Consider the following 21818-nt stretch of genomic DNA (forward strand, 5'->3'; position numbering starts at 1 on the left):
AGGCCTACTAACGGTAAGACTAGCATTAATCTCATACATATATATAATCATTATTCTTATAAAATTATAATAGTATAAGGGTTGAATTTTAAACTTGTAAAATTCTAGGGTTTAGAATTTAAATATTTCAAAATTAAACTTTTAATCAAAAAATTAAATTCCAAAATTTGAGGGCAAGTTTTGAAACATTTCAAAACTATCTAGATCAAAATTCAAATAATATAATTAATCAGTTAATCGGTGATTATCTAATTTGGACCTGATCCTTTTTCCATTCAAGATAATTCAATCAAATAATTCAAATAATTAAAGTTTATCATATAAGGCAATAATTATCTAATTAATTGACAAATATCTTTTATTTTGACAAGGATAATCACATGGAATCAATAAAAATCAGATTTTATTAATTAAAAACATTTTTGGTAATTATCCCAAGTCAAAATAAGCCAAAATCCCAAAAATCCATCTGTCTGACACCCCGACTCGTCGAGTCCCTTACAGAACTCGCCGAGTTCATCTGACTCGTTGAGTCTATCAGGCAGAAGGCAGAAAAACCGATTTCAAGCAATGGAATTAACACACAATGCATCAAATACAATAGAAACCAAGCAAGGCTCTGTTACCATTGATGAGTTATTAGCAAAAGAACATTCCTATGTGCACATGCAAAACCCTAAAGCTTTGGATCTAGGTTTCTCTATTATACATGCAAATTAATCCAAAGCTTGTAAACCCTAATCTAGCATACTATAAAATCAAAATTTACAACTAAAACATGTTTAGATGATTACCTTTGGATAGTAGCAAGAATCTTCAACTTCAAGAGCGTAGTATCACAATTGTAATGCCTCTAATGGCTTACAAACACCGAGGCAAGAAGATGATCTTGATGAGAGGGAATGAAGGCTTAATTTTGACTCTTAGAACTCTAGGGTTTCTTGGGGTAGCCGAAATATGAAGCCGTGGGTCCTTTTATATACGTGTGCTGCTAGGGTTTCAGTCAAAACCCTAATTGGATAGCTTAGGCCTTAAGCAGTCCAATGGAACCCTCCAGAACAAGGCCTTGGACGATTACTAAGTGGACTTACACCTTAAAACCTTCCGCCCTATAATCCAAGAGATCTACAACCCAAAATCTAATTATCTTATAATTTCAATTCCAGTCCCCTTAGTTCAATTAATCTTTTTGGATCACAAAATCAATTTCTTAATTAATTCTTGATCAATATTAATTAACTAATATGATTTCTCTTTTAATATATTACTCATATAATATATTAATAACCCATAATATCCTCTCTCTCCATAAATCATCATGTCAAGTTGCTTTGATGAAGACAACCCAAAAGGACCATGCTAGAACCGGGTCAAGTACATACCAAATATAGTTAAGGACTTAGACACTAATCCAACACATGTAAGGATGTCGTGGGCTCCCCCCAGGGTCTTATACCTTCATGTCATGGTCTCCCCCCATGGTCTTTAACTTGGAATGCCATTGGCTCCCCCACATGGTCTTATATCCAACTGCCATGGGCTCCCCCCGGTGTCTTCCATGTAATACCCACATAATCAACTAACATATCATATATCACAAAAGTATTTACCATACTACATAACACATACATAAACATATAAGGATGTCGTGGGCTACCCCCATGGTCTTATACCATCATGCCATGGGCTCCTCTCACATGGTCTTCACCTAGGAATGCCATGCGCTCCCCATATGGTCTTATATCCAACTACCACGGGATCCCCCCGGTGTCTGCCATACAAATATCACATAATCACTAGCATTCCACTTAGCATAAAGCTAACTATCATACTACATATCTCTACTACAGCTAGTGTAACACATATCATAAAATGGGTCGGCCTTGGTACCTTAGACCCATTAGTATGGTGAGGAGACTCACCTGACACTGCTGAAGTTCCGCAGATAAAACTCTAGCTGCTGGTTGACATGTTCCCGAACTGTCAGTCATGAAAACAATACCCAATTAATAATTGGGTTCCAATACACAACCATACTCTACACTTGGGGTAATTGGACCATTTTACTCCTAACATAGCTTGGTTCAAAACCAAGGCCCAAACTCACACCTTGAAGGCCCATAAGCCCAACAATCAACCAAGGCCCAACATATGGCCCAATTTTCCAAATTGAGCCCAAACCTCTACATGGAATTATTTTAAGGCCCAACCAATTATTCTTGTCCAAACAATTGGCTTTCTGATGGCCCAATAGCTAATAATCTTCAAGGCCCAATTATGGCCCACTTATGGCCTAATTTTCCAAAATAGGCCCAAGCCCCTCTAAAGGGTCTTATCTTAAAGCCCAATAATCACCTTAGTCCATAATTGTGTTCCCCATGAGCCCACAAAGGCCTACATCAGCTTAGTCGAATAAATGGCCCAACAAGAACCCAAACCCAATTAGGGTTTTTCACATGAAATGACGATTAGGGTTAAGTGTTCTTACTTAACCCATGAAGCACTTTATCCATTAAGGACTTAATCCATTAAGTCCAAACTGTCACACCCCCGAACCAGGCGGCGGAAACGTTCGGGAGCTGTCGTGACTCAATTGAATACCATAACATTGAATATATATGAAACGTAACAACATTCGTCACCATGCATTAATATAGTACAACCAATGAAGTTTACATGAAGTACATTGTTTAAACATTTCATTCCCAAAAATAAATTGTTCGATTCGTTAATAAGTAAACTGCAAGCCATCACTGAGTACGATTTCCTTTGATTCACTGATTACCTGAGAATACAAGTATTTTGAAAAACGTCAACATATGAAATGTTGGTGAGTTCATAAGCGGTATTTGAAAAACAATGTTTCGTGTCGTTTGAAAACCACCAGAAAATCCGATATTTTCTGAAAAGGAAAGCTTTTGAAAACGTTTGTGAAGATCCATAGGTATGCTTGTTTGTTTCTATACTTGTAAAAATTGTTCATTAAACTTGTATACATTTCGAATCTGTATGTATTGAAAAACCCTAGGAAAACCCGATGTTTTCCTAATTCTTTGAATTCCATGAAGTTACATTGAAAACCATTGCAACGCGTGTAGTTATCAATCCCAGGCAACGTTGGATTATTTTTGAGCATGATTAATTACTACAAACACGCGTTACACAAACGACCAGTTTATAGCTATACTAACGATCCCGTAGGCATCGTTCGTACTAATCACGTTATCCAACCGCCCTGACTACGTGTAGTCCCACATCCGAAGAGAAAGAGGACACGAAGGCCCCGATGACTCCATTAACCGGTTGGGGATAAAAAAAGGTACAAGGGGTCTCTGACCCGCCTCGCATGAAATACCGACTTTACTAGCAATACCAAAGGACCCTTGGGGACCAATACTATACAAGCCATTGAAAGTCCTTTTACGTTGTGTTAGATCGGTAAAACCCAACACTTCGTAAGGTAGAGGTCTTCGGGCCTTAAGATCAGGTCATTGGGCTAGCTAGGCCCAACAAACAAGATTTTACACTTTTGGGGCCCAAAGATGGTGCGTAGACGTCTGTGCACACTCGCATGTATATTGAATTCCCAAATGTTACTTGTATGAATCGAGATATCGTCGCGTTAGTAGTTTCGGGTTTTTATTGGTTCGAGACCGAACCAATTCGTTTAGCAACGACTTTTGGTATTGTTGTGTATTGTATTTCGTCGATAGTCGTGGTGCCATTATTTGATCAAATTGTGTGTATTGAATTAGCCTTGAAAGTTTTTTGTTTTCAGCCCCTCATTGTTTGTAAAATTTACTTTTTCAACCCTTAAATTAAATAACTTTCCGGTTTGGTCCTTAAATCATTTTTCTTGACATTTCAACACCAAAAATTATTGAAATTAATATTTTTCAGCATAATTTTTCATTGAAAACAGTTTAAGTCCCTGAAAATGCAGTTTTCTCGGTTATAACCCCTCTTTTCGCAATTTTGACAATTTTGGCCCAAATTGGAAAATCTTTGCAACTTTGGTCCTTTTTAAATTTAAAAAGCATTTTAAACCTTTGAAAAGGACTTGGAACACTAATAGTCCACTGTTTTACAGAAAAAAACACAGTTTTGGCCCTCCAAAACAGAAAATTTCGCATAATGGGCCTTATTGGGCCGAAAATGTCATTTTTAGCCCATTAAGCTTGAAATTTATGTTTTTAATCCTCCAACAAGTATATTTTCAGAAAATACATTATGGAAACTGTTTTGACTCATCTCCCCCATCAGATTTCGAAATATTTCAATTTGGGCCCTTTAACTTTATATTTTTAGCATTTTATGTCCAAAAATTGAGTTTTTAGCCCAAAGAAAATGTTACTAAGCCATTTAGCTATTTTTCTTGGAATACTTTGTATGTAGGAATATACTTGATGCTAGTATCATTTAATATAAGGTATATCTCGGTTTTGAGGGGTTTTATGGCTAGATCCAACATTATAACACACAAAAACACACATATAAGCATGGAAATCATACAAGGCATACAAAACACATATAGATCTACACTTTCACTTGTATCCCCCCCCCAACAAAACTCATAAAAACAGAAAATAGGGGGTATGAAGCTCACCTTGGGTGTGGTTTTGGTTTTTGAAGAAAAGATGGAAGAAAACTTGGTGATTTTTGGCCTTAGCACCCTTTTCTTGAAGATCTCGAGTTTGGTATGCTTCTAAGATGCATGATCACAAGTTGCAATAGATTTAGAAGAGATTTTTGATGGGATGAAGTAGCTAGATCATGGATATAAATAAAAACTTACCTAAGATGATGATTAACTTGAAAGATCCACTTGAAAGCTTCCTAAATTTCGAGATTTTTGAGTGGAGAGGGAGGAGTGTTCTTGAGTGAGTTTGAGAGATTTTTTTTTTGTGAATGTGTGTGTTTGAGTATGGCCGAGAGCAAGAGAAAGAGGGAGAAGAAGAGACCTTGAGGTGATGTTTGCATGGAAGAATGAGATATAATGCATGGATAACCATGAGGTAATAGTGAGGTGTCACTTGAAAGTCAACTCTCTTCATCTCCTCTTGGGTTTGGGCCTTGGGCCGAGAATCTTGAAGGAAAAGGAAAATTTGGGCTTTTTGCCCCTAAGCCCAATATTAGAGTTTGTTTGGGTATGTTTTAAGCCTAAAAGAATGTAGTATGATTTTTACATTTTTGTTGGACTAGTTTAGGTTATTCATGGATCAAAGCTTTTAATTCATTTCATTCTAGGCCCAACATGGCCCAAAATGTTGAAATAAATTAGTGTGGGTCCAATTAGAGCCCAATTAGGGTTCTAAGCCCATGATAGTCAAATTGGAAGCTTATTGGTCTATTTGGATCCAATAAGGAAGTTCTGGTCCAAGGTGGACCTAAGTAAGAACTTCTATAGTTTCCAATTGTTTGATGACTATTTGTAGTACTTGTATAATGTATTTGATTGAAGTTTTTGATGTCATAATCATAGGTGTCACACCTGTTCTTAAGTTTTTGATTCACATTAACTTGAGGGTATAGATTACATGACACAAAATTTCCAGTTGTGACACAAACATACAATGAAATCGGGCTTGAGTCATAACTTCACTCCAATGGTCCAAAATGCGGGTCCCGATATGTCCAAACAAATAATTCCAAAATTAGGGTTTTCTAAAACCTAATTAGGGTTTCCAATCCATTACAATCCAATTAGGCCCAAAAGCCAAGTCCTTAGGCCCATTAGGGTTTCATTAGGACAATTAGGGTTTTCCTAAGTCGGACACCACCCATTACCACGTCGGGTAGTGGTGGTCAATGGCGCCACACGACGGCTCACGGCGATGGCCACCACTTCATGGTGGTGGTTAGGGTTCTAGTACAATCTAGTCCAAGCATCCCAAAAGTAACCAAAACACATGCAAAGCACACCGCCACCCAACACGGCGGCCGGTGGCGGCAGCCACCACCCTACGGTGGTGGTTTTGAGTTTTCTTTTCCTTATTTAATTTCCGATTATAATATACAATGTTTTATCCCAAAAATAAACACACACACTAATAGATAAACACACACAAAACCACCCTTGTGGTGGCCATCAGTGGTAGATGGTGGCAGCCACCACCTCACGGTGGTGGTGGTGGCTTTTTCGTGAACTCCGGCCAAGCAAACGACCACACTCATATTTCTGTTCGTAACACAATCTAGCCACCACCTGGTGGTGTACGACGGCGGTAAAGGTGATCCTAACAGCCGGTGACACTCTTTAGCAACATAAAAGAACACGGTATCTGGTGAGGAACGATGGCAGCGATTGGTGTCATGAACGACGGTACAACAACGACGACAATAATGCTTGAACTCGACTGGCAGCGGCGGCAGCAACTTCGTTCGTTCACTCCTCACAGCCCCATCGCCAAAATCTCTGACACGTTGAACTCTCCATCACCGGCAACAAACATGGTGGAAGTCCAGCGTCTCCGACAACCATGTCGCGATGGCGGCTGCACTTCTTCCCTTAGGGCCAGGGTTTCGTAGGATTCATATACTCCCGCTCCATTCAAACTTTGGGCCATAATGACACTATTAGTCCCTTCCTTTCTCTTTTATTTCAAACTAACTCCATATTTTACCCTTTCTACCCTGACTTTGGAAATTCCTTTCAAATCTAATCCGTAATCTTACCAATCAACCCCTTCTTCTACAATTATTTTCAACCGAAGTCCAGAATTTACCCTCTAGCCCCTACTTCCATAAATTCTTTCATTTTAAGTCCAATGATACCACACACTCCCTGACTTCTAAAAATCTTTACGAAAAAAATCCTGAAATTACACTTTAACCCTCAAAAGTCCAAATGATATGATTTGGCTCCCAGAACCCAACTCTCCGCTAGATATTACGCATTTTAGGGCCAATTAAAATAATATAAAACATAAATTTACATATTGGAGTTCCGGGTTCATTATTCAATTACTCTATTTCAAACGGAGTGTTACACACTTCTAGTTGTGTCGCGCAGAACACGCACATCACTTGACATTTCGCAGTTGTTTGTTTTTTAAAAGACTTCTTTCCGACTTAAAAATTGTTGTGTCTGTGTTGCGCGACGCAACATTGGACCATTCTCTTCAAACCACTCCGCACCTTACTTTAAGTTATATTATTCAACATTAATTTGTTTTAATTTTTTCAACAACATGTTTATTATTTTACTAATATTATGAAATATATTATAAACACTTCAAGTATATTTTACATAATTTGAAAACTATTTGGTAAATTTCATATATTTTTTTTGTGTTACATTGTCTATAACCAAATATAAATAAATTAAAAAGTTAATTACTAAAATTATAAAATATATTTTAGCTAACCCAAGAAATAACCATCTTCTTGGAAAATTTAACAAATAACCATGTTGTTTGCTAAATTAATAATTTTATTTATTGTTATTTAACAATTATTATGTTTAATTATTTTATATAAACATCTTTAAAAATAATACCATCACAATCATCTTTATATCCGATTTGCATATGATTAAAACTAAAGAGAATTTTGATTTAGAATTATTTTTAACTAGGATAAATTACACGAATGGTCCCTGTGGTTTATGGTAACCTGTGTGCTTGGTCCCTAACAATTTTTTAAACTCGGACCGTCCCTTAAGTTTGTTTTTGTTGCTAGTTTAATCCTTATCATACCTAAAATGACATTTATACCCTTTTGACCTTTTTAGTGATATTATCTAATTAAAAAAATAACAAAAATACATGTGGGTCCTACTGCTCACCCCCTTCTTGATGCTACCCAAATTCTGAGACATTATCCCCATGCCTCAACCTTGTATGCTCTCGCATTCTATCATATGCTTTTGGAACCACATCACCGAAAACCACATCCAAAATTGTCGAAAGATCTACCTGCAATCGCTAGACCGTCAGCGACTAATAGTCCAGCAGGTTTCTCTCTCTCTCTCTCTCTCTCTCTCTGGCTTCATCTTCTGCAACTTCTCTGAAAAAAAATTATCTCCGGTTAGACCGGGGGTTTCATCACAAGTAGATCTTCGACTTCTTCACCTGAGGTCATAAACGACGAAGAGCTATCAGACGCATTCACAATATCGCCTCACATAATCGTTCTACTGGATATCTGCCTCATCCAATATGCTTAGAGTTGACTCGCGTTCATGACCGGGTTCATATGATAGATTTTTTTATTTTCATCTGCCTTAAACACACGAGATCTGGATTCGATTTTAGAGGGGGATTCACATGTGGATTTAGAATTTGGGTTTGATTTTGAGGTTTCTCAAGATTTTGAATCTGATTTTTATTTCAGATATCCTTTTAGTGTTTGATTTCATAATTGGTTTTGATTTCAAGTATGTGGTTTGATCTCAAATTTCAGATATGATTTTCATTTTTGGCTTAAGATTTAATTTTAGCACTGAATTTTATTTTGAAGTAATGAGTGGTGGTTGTTGACAGGAATGAATGTGGATCTTTGAGTCAGGATTTTCATTTAGTTTGATTTTCATTTGGTTGATCCTATATTCTTGTGTAAATTGAAGAAGCAATAACCATGGTTAGAAGATTTTATGATGACTGCCGGAGACGATGGTGGTTGTCGGATATGATGGTGGTCATGGCTGTCGGAGATGACGATGATGAAGATGAGGGGATGATGGTATCTACGGCAGCTAATGATGGCGGCCCCATTTACTTTATATAACTATAATAACAAAAATAAATATTAAAAATATTAAAAAGAAATAGATAAGGGTAAAAGAGTCTTTTTATGTCTGGTAGGGACTAAATGCGCAACAAAATGAAGTGTAAGGGACCATACGAGTTAAAAAAAAGTTGTTAGGGACCAAGGATGTAGGTTACCATAAACCACAGGGACCATCCGTGTAATTTACCCTTTTAACTATTGTATGACTAGTTTTAGTTTAATTTAGCACTCTACGGACTTTAAAAAAACAAACATACATCTTATTGCAGTTTGCAAATGTTAGGTCCTCCTTTTCTATTGTACAAGGTTGTAGATGTGGTCTCCAAACCACAAATGTTTTGACTTTGAGAAAACAAACAACAACATAGTATCAACAACATGAGATCCGCCCCATCCAACTTATTTTTATAATTTTTGTCCAATTTTTAGTTTTTTTTTTTTCGAATTTGGCCCATATTATTTACAAAAATTTCCCAACTTTTATTTCGGTTAGCATATATTTTGATAGCATTTAACAAACATTTAGACACATTTTAATAGCAATTTTAAGCCAAAATGGATAATGCAAATAGTTTTTTAATTATCTTTTGCCTTTTGCATACATATAAAATCTGTGTTGCAATGCACGGGATAAAACTACTAGTTTATAAACAATTAGCAATGAATTATTGTTCAAGCATCACTAATTTTTAGGTTTAATTATGTATGTATAATATATATGACATAGTTTACATTCAACTTAGGTTTAATAATGTATAACAATGTGCTTTTGGCTTGTGGATATGAATATGTAAAAATATGTATTTTTACAACCTTATATGCATGAAAAATGAATACATAAAAAATATTTCAAAAACGAATTTGTTAAAAAAAGTCTAATCTGGAAAACCTGAAAAATCTTTAAAAAATAGGCATAAAACAAAGATCTTAAAACTGGAAATTTCTTTAAAAACATGCATAAAAATGAAATCATAAAACTTGAAAAAAAATATAACTTTGTAAAAAGAATTTCGTGAAAAGGAAATTTGAAAATAAAAGATGAAAAGAAGTTGATTTTTTTCTAAAAAAAAAAACAAGTTTCAAAAAACATACAAAAGAAAAGCTGTAAAAAAATAAAGGAAAAATTGTAAAATAATTTAGACCTAATTTGTAAAAAAATGATGGTTGAGTTAAAAATATAGAAAATGTATAATTGAAGGGGCGGATATAAATCAAAGTCAGAGGAAAGCACGCAGGTTAGACCGTATTCAGGCTTTGACTTGCGTAATAAATATATGAAAAGGTGATTGAACTATGCTCCCATTCATGCCAAGTGATGGTGAAGCCATTAGGCGATGAATCATTTATACTCCTACAAAATAAATATAAAAACTATGTACGATTATTAAAAATAAAGTTATTATTTATCATGTCATATTGATAACTAGAATCGTTGGTATAACATATTTTTAGCATTTTCTATCTTATTCAAGAACTAACACATTGATCGCAGTGAACAATGTATTTCATGTAATTAATCTTTGTATATTAAACACAATAAATATAAATACAATAACGGGTTATACGAAAAGGGTCGGTTACATGGGCCTATATAAGAATCATTTATATACACAAATATCCCCATGCATCACAATGGATGAAAAGTCATGATCTGAAGACAATAGAAGCTCTTTGATGAAGATAACATCATATTGAGACATATATGGAACATGTAACATCTGAATCCTGATGTGTAAATTTTTATTTATGTTTGAAAAACCTGGTTGGCCACGACGTGTTGATGGTACCACCACGATGTGGAAAATTGGTTTGAAACTGCTCATCTTAATGGGTGCCACGACGTGTCACTAAGTTGCCCACAACGTGGTGACCATTTTGGCCCAAACCCTAATTTTCGAGCTTTGAGTCATATTTAAAGGAAGTAAAGGCTAGGGTTTCCTCCACCCTCAACCTTCATTACCTTCAAACAACTCCTTGTCCAAAACCCTAGTTCTTTTAGAAGATTTTGTGCTCGTTTTGCAAGTTCTTGGTTGTTTTAATGGAAGAAGAATAAGAGTTATTGCCTTAATCCAACAAACAAACCCTCCCTTCACTTGTATGCATCTTATGGGCTTTTTGTACGTCCTCAAGTTTCCATCTTTTAACGCCTTTCTCCTTAGATCTAGGCTTTATGTCATTTTATGGTCCCTTTAATGCGGTTGGTATGGGTTAAAGAGATAAAGTTTGCAACTTTATGGTTCTCTAATTCTCAAGAGCATTATATCTCGTAGATCAATGAAGTGGTGGTGATTTGGGAACCTTGCTTGAATTATAGGTTATATTGCATCTTTTGACCTAAATTTGGGAAAGGACATGCATAGGTAATGGTATGCAACATATCTAACATACTCAAGTTCCAATATTTCCAATGATGACCGAAGGTGTCTAGATTTCTATTCTTAAAATATTTTTTATTCAAGAAAAAACATGAGAATATTTTACTCCTTATAAATTTTACTGCCCTTACATGTTCTTAGTATAAATTGGTCACCATTTCTTTATACGAATCCCAATATCAATTTCTTGTAAATTCTTTGTGTGACAACCCGAAATTTATTCCGTTATTTTTAACCCCTCCTTCCGTTAATAAGCCTCATTTTATTAAACTGTCCGTTAACCTTTTAGACTGGTTAATTAATGTGGGACTTTTATAATGACTTGGTAAGGGTTGAAACAAATTAGAAACACCATCATTAATCCCTTGGAAAGTTTTAGTTACAACCAAGTCAAAATACGACCAATTAATCGGGTGCGACCAAAAGCCCTGTTTAACGGCAGTATCGGGTAGATTTCTATTGAGCCCCAACTCAAACCCCTATATAAGGGTGAGTAGAGTCCATTTGAGACTTTCCACTCTCTCTCTCTCTACACACTCTCTCTATAACTTGTTTTCGAGCCAAAAACGCCCATTCCGAGCCCCAAACTAGTAAGTAATCTATCCTAACTTGTTGTGTAGCTTAGTTAACATGCAAATTCATGTTTAAGACATAAAATAGGGGCAAGATAATGTGTTTACGGCCCAAGAACACTCTTGGATCGTGAACACCCTTAAGTGGGGTTTTTAAGCCCCAAAACCCCTCTAAACTACCCCTAGGGCTTAGATATGACTTGTGGACTTACACCTTCGAGCTTAGAACACTAAAACCTTGCATTTTGGAGAGTAAACATGAGTTTACGGCCCAAGAACACTCTTGGACCGTAAACCCCTCTTCATAGGCCGTGAACACCTTTTAAGGTGTTAGAAATGCCCTCAAACACCTCCTATGGCCTTGGAAAATGTCTAGAAGCAACCCCCATTGAAGTAAAGGCATTAAACATCAATTAAACCAAGGAAATAGGAGTTTACAGCCGTAAACCCCCCTAGGATTGGTCCATGGGCCGTAAACTCCCAAAGAGTGCCCAAATGATGCCCTAACTTCTTCATTTGACTTAGAAAAATGCATAGAACTTTATTTCCTACCATTTAAGACCCTAATACACCAAAGGAATGTGCATATAGGAGCTTACGGCCGTAAACTCCTTGTTTAGGGCCGTAAACTCCTCAAGTGGTCCCTTAAGAGCCTTAAACCCCTTCATATGCCTTATATTTGGACCTAGCCTAATTCTATGAATGATATAAGACCATTTAGCATCTTAGAACACCCCCACCATGAGTTTACGACCGTAAACTCATGGGGAGTTGGTCTTAGGGCCGTGAACTCTATAAAGAGTTTACTCTTGAAGAGTAAACTCCCTATCTAGGCCATACACTCCTTTAGATGTTACCCGTGACACTCCTAGCACTTGACCAAAGTGTTTTTCTGCATTTTAGGATGCGTATATGTGTTTAATTAGTATTATATTTGCTAATTGTATGTAAACATATGTCATCATATGTTAATAGGTCACTAAGTGTGTTCAAGTCTTTACTTGACACCGGGCACCCAACCGACACTTTCGTTCGATCCGCTTACAACAAGTGAGTTCATACCCCTGAATTAACCATTTAAATGTTTTTACATGCTTTTAGGGGGGATACAAGTTAAAACATGCCAGTTATCATATCAATCACATGTGATTGATAACCCGCATGTACAAGGATTTATTACACTGTCAGCTGTTTTTATCAAGTATGGTACTATAAATGGTTTTCCAAAACGTTTTTACTTGTTTAAATCTTTTCTCAAATTATCTCTCGCGTTGTGTGTTTTACTTCAAATTCAGTTACATCAGTATTTTAAACAAAGGTTTTCTTTACTTATATTGTTTTATCAAAGTTATAATCAAAACTTGTTTATGAAAGATTTTCAAGGGTTTCTAAAGGTTTTCAAACTTATTTTACAAAAGAATACCAAGTCATGATTTCTTAAGAGTAAATGTTTTCCAAAGTTTTCATCAAAGTTTTCTTCCATGTTTTTATACTTCTACTTCGTTAGATACTACTACTTCGTTATGCCTCTATTTCGTTAAATGCTCCTACTCAGTTAAACGCTTATACTTTGTTAACGCTTCTACTTCGTGAAACGCTTCTACTTACTTATTAATGCTTCTACCTTGTTAACGCTTCTATTTCGTTAAATATTTCTACTTAGTTAAATGTATGCATGTGCTTGTATAGTTATGTAAATAATGTTTAAAGGACTTAGGAAGGCTAGTTCGCCCTATTTCCTTTTCCTCGTTTGGATGTGGTCTGGTGGGATCGGATATCCGTTCGAAGGTCGTTTAATCATTAATTATATATTATGTATACATGTATAGACATAAATGTTTGCATCGATCAGTTCATTTCCCTTGGGTAGCAAGGGCATCCTCCCACTCGTCACTCATAGATCAGAGACACTAGTAACTATTACAGGAATAGTTAGGAGACTCTATCTCTCACTCTATCTCTCTCTCTATATCTCTCTCTTACTTTAGAATGTGACACATTATTTCCCACTACGGCGCTTCATTGCACCAACGCCGTGTAACCAGAGTCTCTGGGAAGGAGAGCGAATATCATGTGTATAGATCTATACGGGACTGACACTCCCACACCCTGACTACTAGCTACAGTCCGCGCCGGTAAGGCCCATGGGTGACATGAAGCCACTACTACTGCCACTACCTCTACGCGTGACCTGGAGGGTCATCGGATACTCTATCGTCGATCAGCATTGTTACATACGAGTTCACATTTACTCTTTGTTTTAGACCTTGCTAGACGTATCATTTAGTTGATACTGTCTGGGGTCTGTGTTCACTGTTTTTAGGCCTTGCTAGACGTATCTTTCATTTGATACCGTCTGGGGTCTGTGTCTCCTTTTGTTAGACTGAGCCAGGCGTGTCATTCACTCGATACTCTCATGGAGTCTATGATTTCTTTGCCTTAGTCAGCAGTATCTTCTGCTGAGGCATATGCTATTTTCCCTTGTATTTTACTAGTGATATTCTTTTACTTACTTTAAACTCAAATACCGTATTTTGGTAATGATAATATTTCAGGGAAATTCTCTTTAAAACATAACACTGTCGGGTCTTGGTAGAAGACTGCTTTTATTAAGAAAATATAGGATTTTCTGGAAAGGACTCTAATACACCATCGACTCTAAACTACTACTTTTATAAAGTTATTTTGAATAAAATGCTTACTTACACAAATGACACTAAATACTTATGAACTCACCAGCATTTATAAAAATGCTGATACTCGCTTTCAAAATAACTTGTATTCTCAGGTCAGCAATAGACAGGTACATCCCAGGAGCTTTTGGTGAAGACAGTTTAGTACCAAGCTGCACCTATATTATTACTTGTATAACTTTGATGTTTCTATGCAATGTAAACTATATAAAACTATTACTATTAATACAATGATTGTTGTACTTTGATTACTATACTGCATATGTTGTGATACTTGACATGACGTCATCCATCCCAGAACGTTTCCGCCGTTCCGGTTTTAGGGTGTGACACTTATTCAATTCAATCACTACACTCGCTGCTAACTTATTTTATCATGTGTATTTTTGTCAATACGTTCATATTCTACATCTTGTCATTAAACTCCTGAAACTATAAGTAGAGTGTCATTTACACCCAAGTTATGACCATTTTAGTGATAACTCTTTTTATATACTAACATATGACATGACAAAACTCATTGGACCCTAATATAAACTTTTAAAATCACAACATGATATTTTGATGGATTAAAAAATATAAGGACCAAATTTTGTAAAAACAAAACCTATCGTGGCCAAAGGTAAAGTTTAGCCGAAAAGGGTACTTCGAATATGGAACAAAGGGTTTAGCGTCAAAACACATTCAAAATCTTACCCTGTGACTCGTAGCTGACATGAGAAGTTTTTGATTTCTGAAAGGTGAACTGTGATCTAGAAGAACGTAATCATTGTGCGTTCTAGTTGATTTCTTTTTGAAAGATGACAGGAAGATTTGCATTTAGATTCATGAAAGGATCTTTAACACAAAAGCTAAAACAAATGGCGTCTCCCGTTGCCAATCCTAGGCATTACTGTTCTTCTTCTTCTTCTTCTTCTTCTTCTTCAGCTAAACCTAAACTTTCTCAGTCTTCTAGAAAGGTAAACTCACTCGACTTAAATTTCGATTTCTTACAATGGAATAGTCTGTGTACTCATGCAAAATCTTCTGGTCAGAAAATTATTGAAAGCTTCATAATTTCGGGTTTCTGAATCGTGGTTATCTTAAACTGTAGGAAAGATTACTTGCAGGAGCTGCAATCGGCGTCGTTGGGGGAGCTTATGCAAGCACTTTGGATAAAGAAACATTCAGGTACGTTACTTAATCTGGATGCGATTAAGGAAAAGAGGGTTTTGATGCTATCATTGTAAGATATTTTTGCAGTGGGTGGCTATTTACAGCAACAAAAGCTCTCAATCCAATGTTTGCATTATTGGATCCAGAAGTTGCTCACCGTTTAGCTATCTCTGCTGCAGCTCGTGGGTGGGTCCCACGGGAAAAGAGGCCAGATCAGCAAATTTTAGGGCTTGAAGTTTGGGGAAGAAGGTTTTCTAATCCAATAGGACTTGCTGCAGGATTTGATAAAAATGCAGAAGCTGTTGAAGGTTTACTTGGATTAGGGTTTGGATTTGTGGAAGTTGGATCAGTTACTCCTATTCCACAAGAGGGCAATCCAAAGCCTCGTATGTTTAGATTGAGAAATGAAGGGTGAGAAACAAAATTTTTTCTATTATCAAGGGCAAATTTGTAATTTGTAAAAAGTTAGGACTTGTTCTTTTTGCATTTAGTCAAAAGAAACACCCATATATAGCTTATCGGGATACATGATGTTTGCTTTTGTGGACTGAATGAATTGTCTGAATGAGCATAAATGACCATTTTACCATTTTTCCCAAAATGATTTGTTTGATATTATGGCTGATTTGCAGTCTTGTAGATGTTTATGTCCTTCTAAATAGAAGGGTAAAATGGTCATTTACTTAGATTCAAAATTTTGTTTGTTTTTTATGTCATTCTAAATAGAAGGATGCCTGATGTTTGCTTTTGTGGACCGAATGAACCGTCTAAATGAGAGAGTAAATGACCATTTTACCCTTCTGTCTAAAAGTGATTTGTTTGATATTATGGTTGATGTGCAGTCTTGTACATGTTCATGTCATTCTAAATAGAAGGGTAAAATGGTCATTTATTTAGATTCAAAATTTTGTTTGTTGTTTATCTCGCTCTAAATAGAAGGATGCATAATATTTGCTTTTGTGGATTGAATGAACCATCTGAATGAAAGAGAAAATTACCATTTTACCCTTTTGTCTAAAAGTGATTTGTTTGATATTATGGCTGATGTGCAGTCTTGTACATGTTTATGTCTTTCTAAATAGAAGGGTAAAATGGTGATTTACTTAGATTCAAAATTTTGTTTGTTTGTCATTCTAAATCGAAGGATGAGAGAGTAAATGACCATTTTACCCTTTTTCCCAAAAAGATTTGTTTGATATCATGGTTGATTTGCAGTCTTGTCCATGTTTAAGTCATCCTAAATAAAAGGGTAAAATGGTCATTTACTTAGATTCAGAAATTTGTATGCTGTTTTATAACAAGTCATCTTGTTTTGTTTTTATGCAGTGCTATTATTAACAGGTGTGGCTTTAATGGTGAAGGAATAGTTGCTGTTGCAGAAAGATTGGATACTCAAAATAGTAAAAGAAAGCCAAAAAAAACTTCAACTTCTTCAAATGATGAAGTCAAACATGGTCAAGGAATTCTCGGGGTCAATATTGGAAAAAATAAAACAAGTGAAGATGCTGCTGCAGATTATGTACAAGGCGTACATGCTTTGTCCCAATATGCTGACTACTTGGTAGCTTCTTTTTAACATTCCATTTTAAATCTTTATATTTCCATTTAATTTTATTTTAACATTTTTTAATCATGTTGTAAGGTAATTAATGTTTCTTCACCCAATACCCCTGGACTTCGAAAGCTTCAAGGAAGAAACCAGTTAAAGGACCTTGTTCAAAAGGTTTGTAAATTGTAAATTGTAAATTGTAATCCAGTTAAAACTTTTTGTTTAAAATATTATATTGTGTTAGTATAAAAAATGAAATAATAAATGATAAATTCATCAAATTTTTTTGGTATGATTAAAGGTTAAAGCAGCTCGTGATGAAATGGAATGGGGTAAAGTGGGCCCTCCTCCATTGCTTGTAAAAATCGCTCCAGATTTATCTAAGCAAGATCTTGAAGATATTGCAGTGGTATGTATTTTGGGTTAAATTCAAGAAATAGAAATGTATTTTACTTTCATTCTTCCTATTAAAGCATTATAATTTGAAACTTTACTTAATTGTATCAATGTCATCCGTATAAAAATGCAATTTTTATTGTCATAAATCGGTAGATTTCTCAAAGTATAATGTTACAATTAGGTAGATTTTTGAAGTACAAATGTCTTAATAAGAAAAAGTTTGAAGTTAAAATGCTTTAGAGAAATGAAAATAGGATTCTATAATACACAAATAAATGAAAGTATGTGGCTATTTCTTACATTCGGGTTCTTACTTGTTTCATTTTGACTTTGTAGGTTGCTCTTGATCTCCACTTGGATGGTTTGGTATGTTTCTCTATGCAAATGCTTGGTGTATTTTTTTTAGCTTTCGATAATTAATTATTTGGATAAATGCAAGAGTAAATTACATGAATGGTCCCTACGGTTTGGGGTAATTTGCACGCTTGGTCCCTAACTTATTTTTTTAACTCGGAAGGTCCCTACTGTTTGTTTTTGTCACACGCTTGGTCCTTGTTATACCTAAAAAGGCTATTATTTAAATAGGAAAAATGACGGGATATGTAAGGTAAGGTGAGTGAGGTGAGGTAGGGGGTGTGTTCATTTAAATAAATTAAAAAATCAAGGGTAAAATAGTCTTTTTAGGTAAGACAGGGATCAAGAACGTAACAAAAACAAACAGTAGGGACCTTCCGAGTTAAAAAAATAAGTTAGGGACCAAACGCGCAAATTACCATAAACCATAGGGACCATTCGTGTAGTTTACTCTAAATGCAATAAATAGCAATGTGATTAAAGCAATACAAAAATTTTAGAGAAGAAAACAAGAGTTTATTTATGTGATTCACCATTTTTTCCTAATACAAAATCGTACTTTGAAAAAAATTTATCCATACAAATGCGAAACAATTCACATTGCTATAATTGGATAAAAATTTCAAAATATAATTTCCTAATTTTTTTTTGAAAGTACATTGTTATGATTGGATGGATTTTTTGAAGTATAATGACGTAATAAGGAAAAACTTGGAAGTATAATGCTGTAACAAAAACATACCAACTAACTAACTAACACACCAAACTCCTATTTATACTCATTTAAACCGACCTAAGTAGGAGAATTACCAAATTGCCCCTCTTTTAAGAATTGTAAAAGTTATCCTGGTGATTTTAGATTATATCAAATACAACCATTTCAAGGCCCGAAGCTGTTGAGAGGAATCCGGTGTCAGAGGAAGGTGGTGGACTGAGTGGGAAGCCTCTTTTTAATTTATCAAATGACATCTTAAAGGATATGTATGTTTTAACAAAGGTACAATTTTCTTGCTATAAATATTGTCAATTCCTTTTTTTTTAGTCATTATTGTGTCTTAATGTGAATTTGATTATAGTTATTTTATGAATTGTTGGCTAAATCGATATACTAGAATACTAGATTTAGCCACTAAACTATTGTGTTTTTTTTTAGCTTCTGAACTATTATTATAACAATCATAAAAGAAAAATTGAGTGACAAAATCGATAAAATGGTGAAATGCATTGTGGTTTTAAACTTTTAATAGAAGTTAGTGAGAATCAAGAAAGTTTTAGCTTATTTTATAGCTATTAATTATTCTCCTCATCCTTAATTAAACTTTATAAAGTGAAAGAATCATATGCTTTTAGTTTTTCCCATTTTACTTACAAACTTTGTAAATTCTTTGAAGAATATTTAATCCTTGATTGTTATTTAAAAAACCTATTTGAGAATATATTTAACCTTTTTTTTTAGGGAAAGATTCCTTTGGTTGGCTGTGGAGGTGTAAGCAGGTTTGTTTTTTGTGTTTTTTTTTTTTTTTTTTTTTTTTTTTTTTTTTTTTTGTTGATGTGGACATATGACGTGGCAGGTTTATTGAAAACAGTTTCATTAAATAGTAACCAAGTTTCAGTTTTGTTTCGTATACTTTTTTTAATGTTTCAACATTTGATGATATTGTTTCGATAACAAAAAAATACAAAAATTCAAGAGTAAATGTCGAAACATTAAAAGGAAAATAAAAATGTTTACAACAATGGAACAAAATTAGAAAGTGATTGGTTAAACACTTAAAACTTAAACCTCTTGAAAAGAAATTTGGTTATATTATTATTTAGTGACATTTTCCATAGTTTTAATTTATAAATTTTATTAAATAAATCATATTTTACCAAATGCTTTTATTGATTTAGTGGAGAGGATGCTTACAAGAAAATAAGAGCAGGAGCAACTCTTGTTCAGCTTTATACAGCTTTTGCTTATGGTGGGCCCGCTCTTATACCCCAGATAAAGGTATACCCTTAGATTTTGCACTAAAGGGTAAAATGGGCATTTAACCTTTGTCATAATTTAGGACTTATAACAGGGAAGAGGTTGTTTCTTTCACTTAATTGGCTTAATGTATTAACATACCAACACTTTACCTATTTAATATTTGAGAAATTTGTTTTTTGGAATGCAAGGGTAAAATGGTCTTTATTTTTTTGTGGGGTTTGCAGGCTGAACTTGCAGGTTGCTTAGAAAGGGATGGCTTTAAGTCAATTTATGATGCAGTTGGTGCAGACTGCAGATAATCATGATGCCAAATTATCATGTAATCTTTTTTTTTTTCATTGTTTTGTAAAATACAAGCTACTAAACAGAATTCATATTTACAAAATTCTGAAGCTAAAATTTTCAAGGCTTTAAATACTTTTGTTCTTATTTATTAATTTTGTTTTTACAAGCAATTGTAGTAGTGTATGCTAATAACATTGTAATGTTGTACCTAATGAACGGGAGGGAAGAATGATATGATGTATTTCAAGCATTTTTACATTAGGATATTAGTTTTGAGTGATGATTGTATTTAGTGCAAATTGGAAGAAATAGCAATCTACTTCATAATTTTTTTTTCTAAAAATATAGGTTATTTACTTTATATGTAAACCCTGTAATGGCGATTTACTTACATTTCCTCATACACAATAACGTTTATATATTTCGTTAACAACAATAATGGCATATTTACATTCTTTTTATTGATATAACAGAATATAACATATAAATTACATCTTGCATCAATGTGTTGTATCAAAACTTATGGATTTAGCCCTTGTCCCCTAGGGTCTGATGCTTGGGATGAAATCTAAGGTTTCAAGGTATAATTTCTCCTCTGTTAACCTTGAATTCGAGTTTGAAGATTGGGATGAAACCCAATGTCGATTTTATGTCGATTTTGATGTGGTTCTAAACCCAATCATACCGTTCATTTAATGGATTTGGTGTTTGGGTAAGAGTTTAGCCACAAACCCTAAAATCTCAATTATGATCATGAAATTTTTAAGTTGATATCTAAATGATTCTATGATCATTGATGTAGTTTTGTTGCAATAAATCCATCATGGATGCATAAACTTAAGGAAAGAGAGAATCAAAGTTTGAATGATTTGAATTAGGGACTCAATAGCTAAATGAAGTTTTCACTTGATTTTTAGCATCTACTTGTGTAAATGAGATTCTAGTTCATGAATTGATACATTAAGAATGATTTGGATGTAAAACACGAAGGATCACTTTATCTATAAGTGGTTTGGCCTTAAGGGCAAAATTGGAAACTATGGAACTGGAATAGTGATTCTATAGTTAGGATTCAAGCTCTCAAATATTTAGATGGAATTAACAAAAGTTGAAATGCATCTATTATGATCCCAATATGGTCTAAAAGGTTTTGGGAAGGTTACATAGTTCATTAGATCCCATGAAAATTTTAAGCTCTCAACTCCATAAGTAGAAGTTTGATGAGCAATAAAACTATTGAATTGTTGTGACAACCTTAATGGATTAAATGATGGGTTTTTGTATGTTATAATTTCTTCTAAACATGTTTGGGATTCATAGAAATGGTACAAGATACTACTTAAGAAACTGAATATAATATGCAAAGTAGAATGGTTAAATGAGAAGAAAACTAGAAATGACAAATCACTATGCAGAACCCAATGTGCAATGTCCCCTGATATGTTTCATATTTTGTTGATTTTCGAAGTTTAGTTTATCCATTTGGTCCAATTTCACCTCTATAAGTTATAATTGGAGTAAAATAGACATTTTGATATTAAGAGAGTTTATGACCCTTTAGAGGTATTTTAGTCATTTTAGCAACCTATATTTATATCTTATAGGTGGGGATTGAAGAAGGGTTTCACTAAGGAAATGACTTACTTCTTTAGCTAAGAATTAATGTGAGTTTACCGGGAGTACACACCCCTATACCTCACTTCATGTGTTTTGTTTGGTTTTCATTACATG

General features: G+C 34.5%; 1 protein-coding gene across 1 annotated transcript; it reads left to right on the top strand.

Annotated features, from left to right (window-relative positions):
- Positions 1-15008: 15008 nt before the first annotated feature.
- LOC145096982 (dihydroorotate dehydrogenase (quinone), mitochondrial-like) lies at positions 15009-20414 on the top strand. Its single transcript, XM_079034408.1, has 11 exons — positions 15009-15329; positions 15464-15540; positions 15613-15936; positions 16852-17086; positions 17168-17248; positions 17376-17483; positions 17810-17839; positions 18687-18824; positions 19284-19321; positions 19721-19820; positions 20027-20414. Exons 1-11 carry the CDS (start codon positions 15171-15173, stop codon positions 20099-20101), a joined length of 1365 nt encoding a protein of 454 aa, XP_078890534.1. The 5' UTR covers positions 15009-15170; the 3' UTR covers positions 20102-20414.
- The last annotated feature ends 1404 nt before the right edge of the window (positions 20415-21818 follow it).

The sequence above is a fragment of the Lactuca serriola genome, chromosome 1 (assembly GCF_051521515.1).
Source record: "Lactuca serriola cultivar US96UC23 chromosome 1, Lser_US96UC23_V15, whole genome shotgun sequence".
In the NCBI taxonomy this organism is placed as follows: Eukaryota; Viridiplantae; Streptophyta; class Magnoliopsida; order Asterales; family Asteraceae; genus Lactuca; species Lactuca serriola.

Bases quoted from the DNA above. Each gene is read 5' to 3' on its own strand.
- LOC145096982 (XM_079034408.1), top strand. From the start codon at position 15,171: ATGACAGGAAGATTTGCATTTAGATTCATGAAAGGATCTTTAACACAA. The intron at 15,541-15,612 runs GTACGTTACTTA...ATATTTTTGCAG, and splicing joins TTGGATAAAGAAACATTCAG to TGGGTGGCTATTTACAGCAA. The intron at 17,087-17,167 runs GTAGCTTCTTTT...TCATGTTGTAAG, and splicing joins CCCAATATGCTGACTACTTG to GTAATTAATGTTTCTTCACC.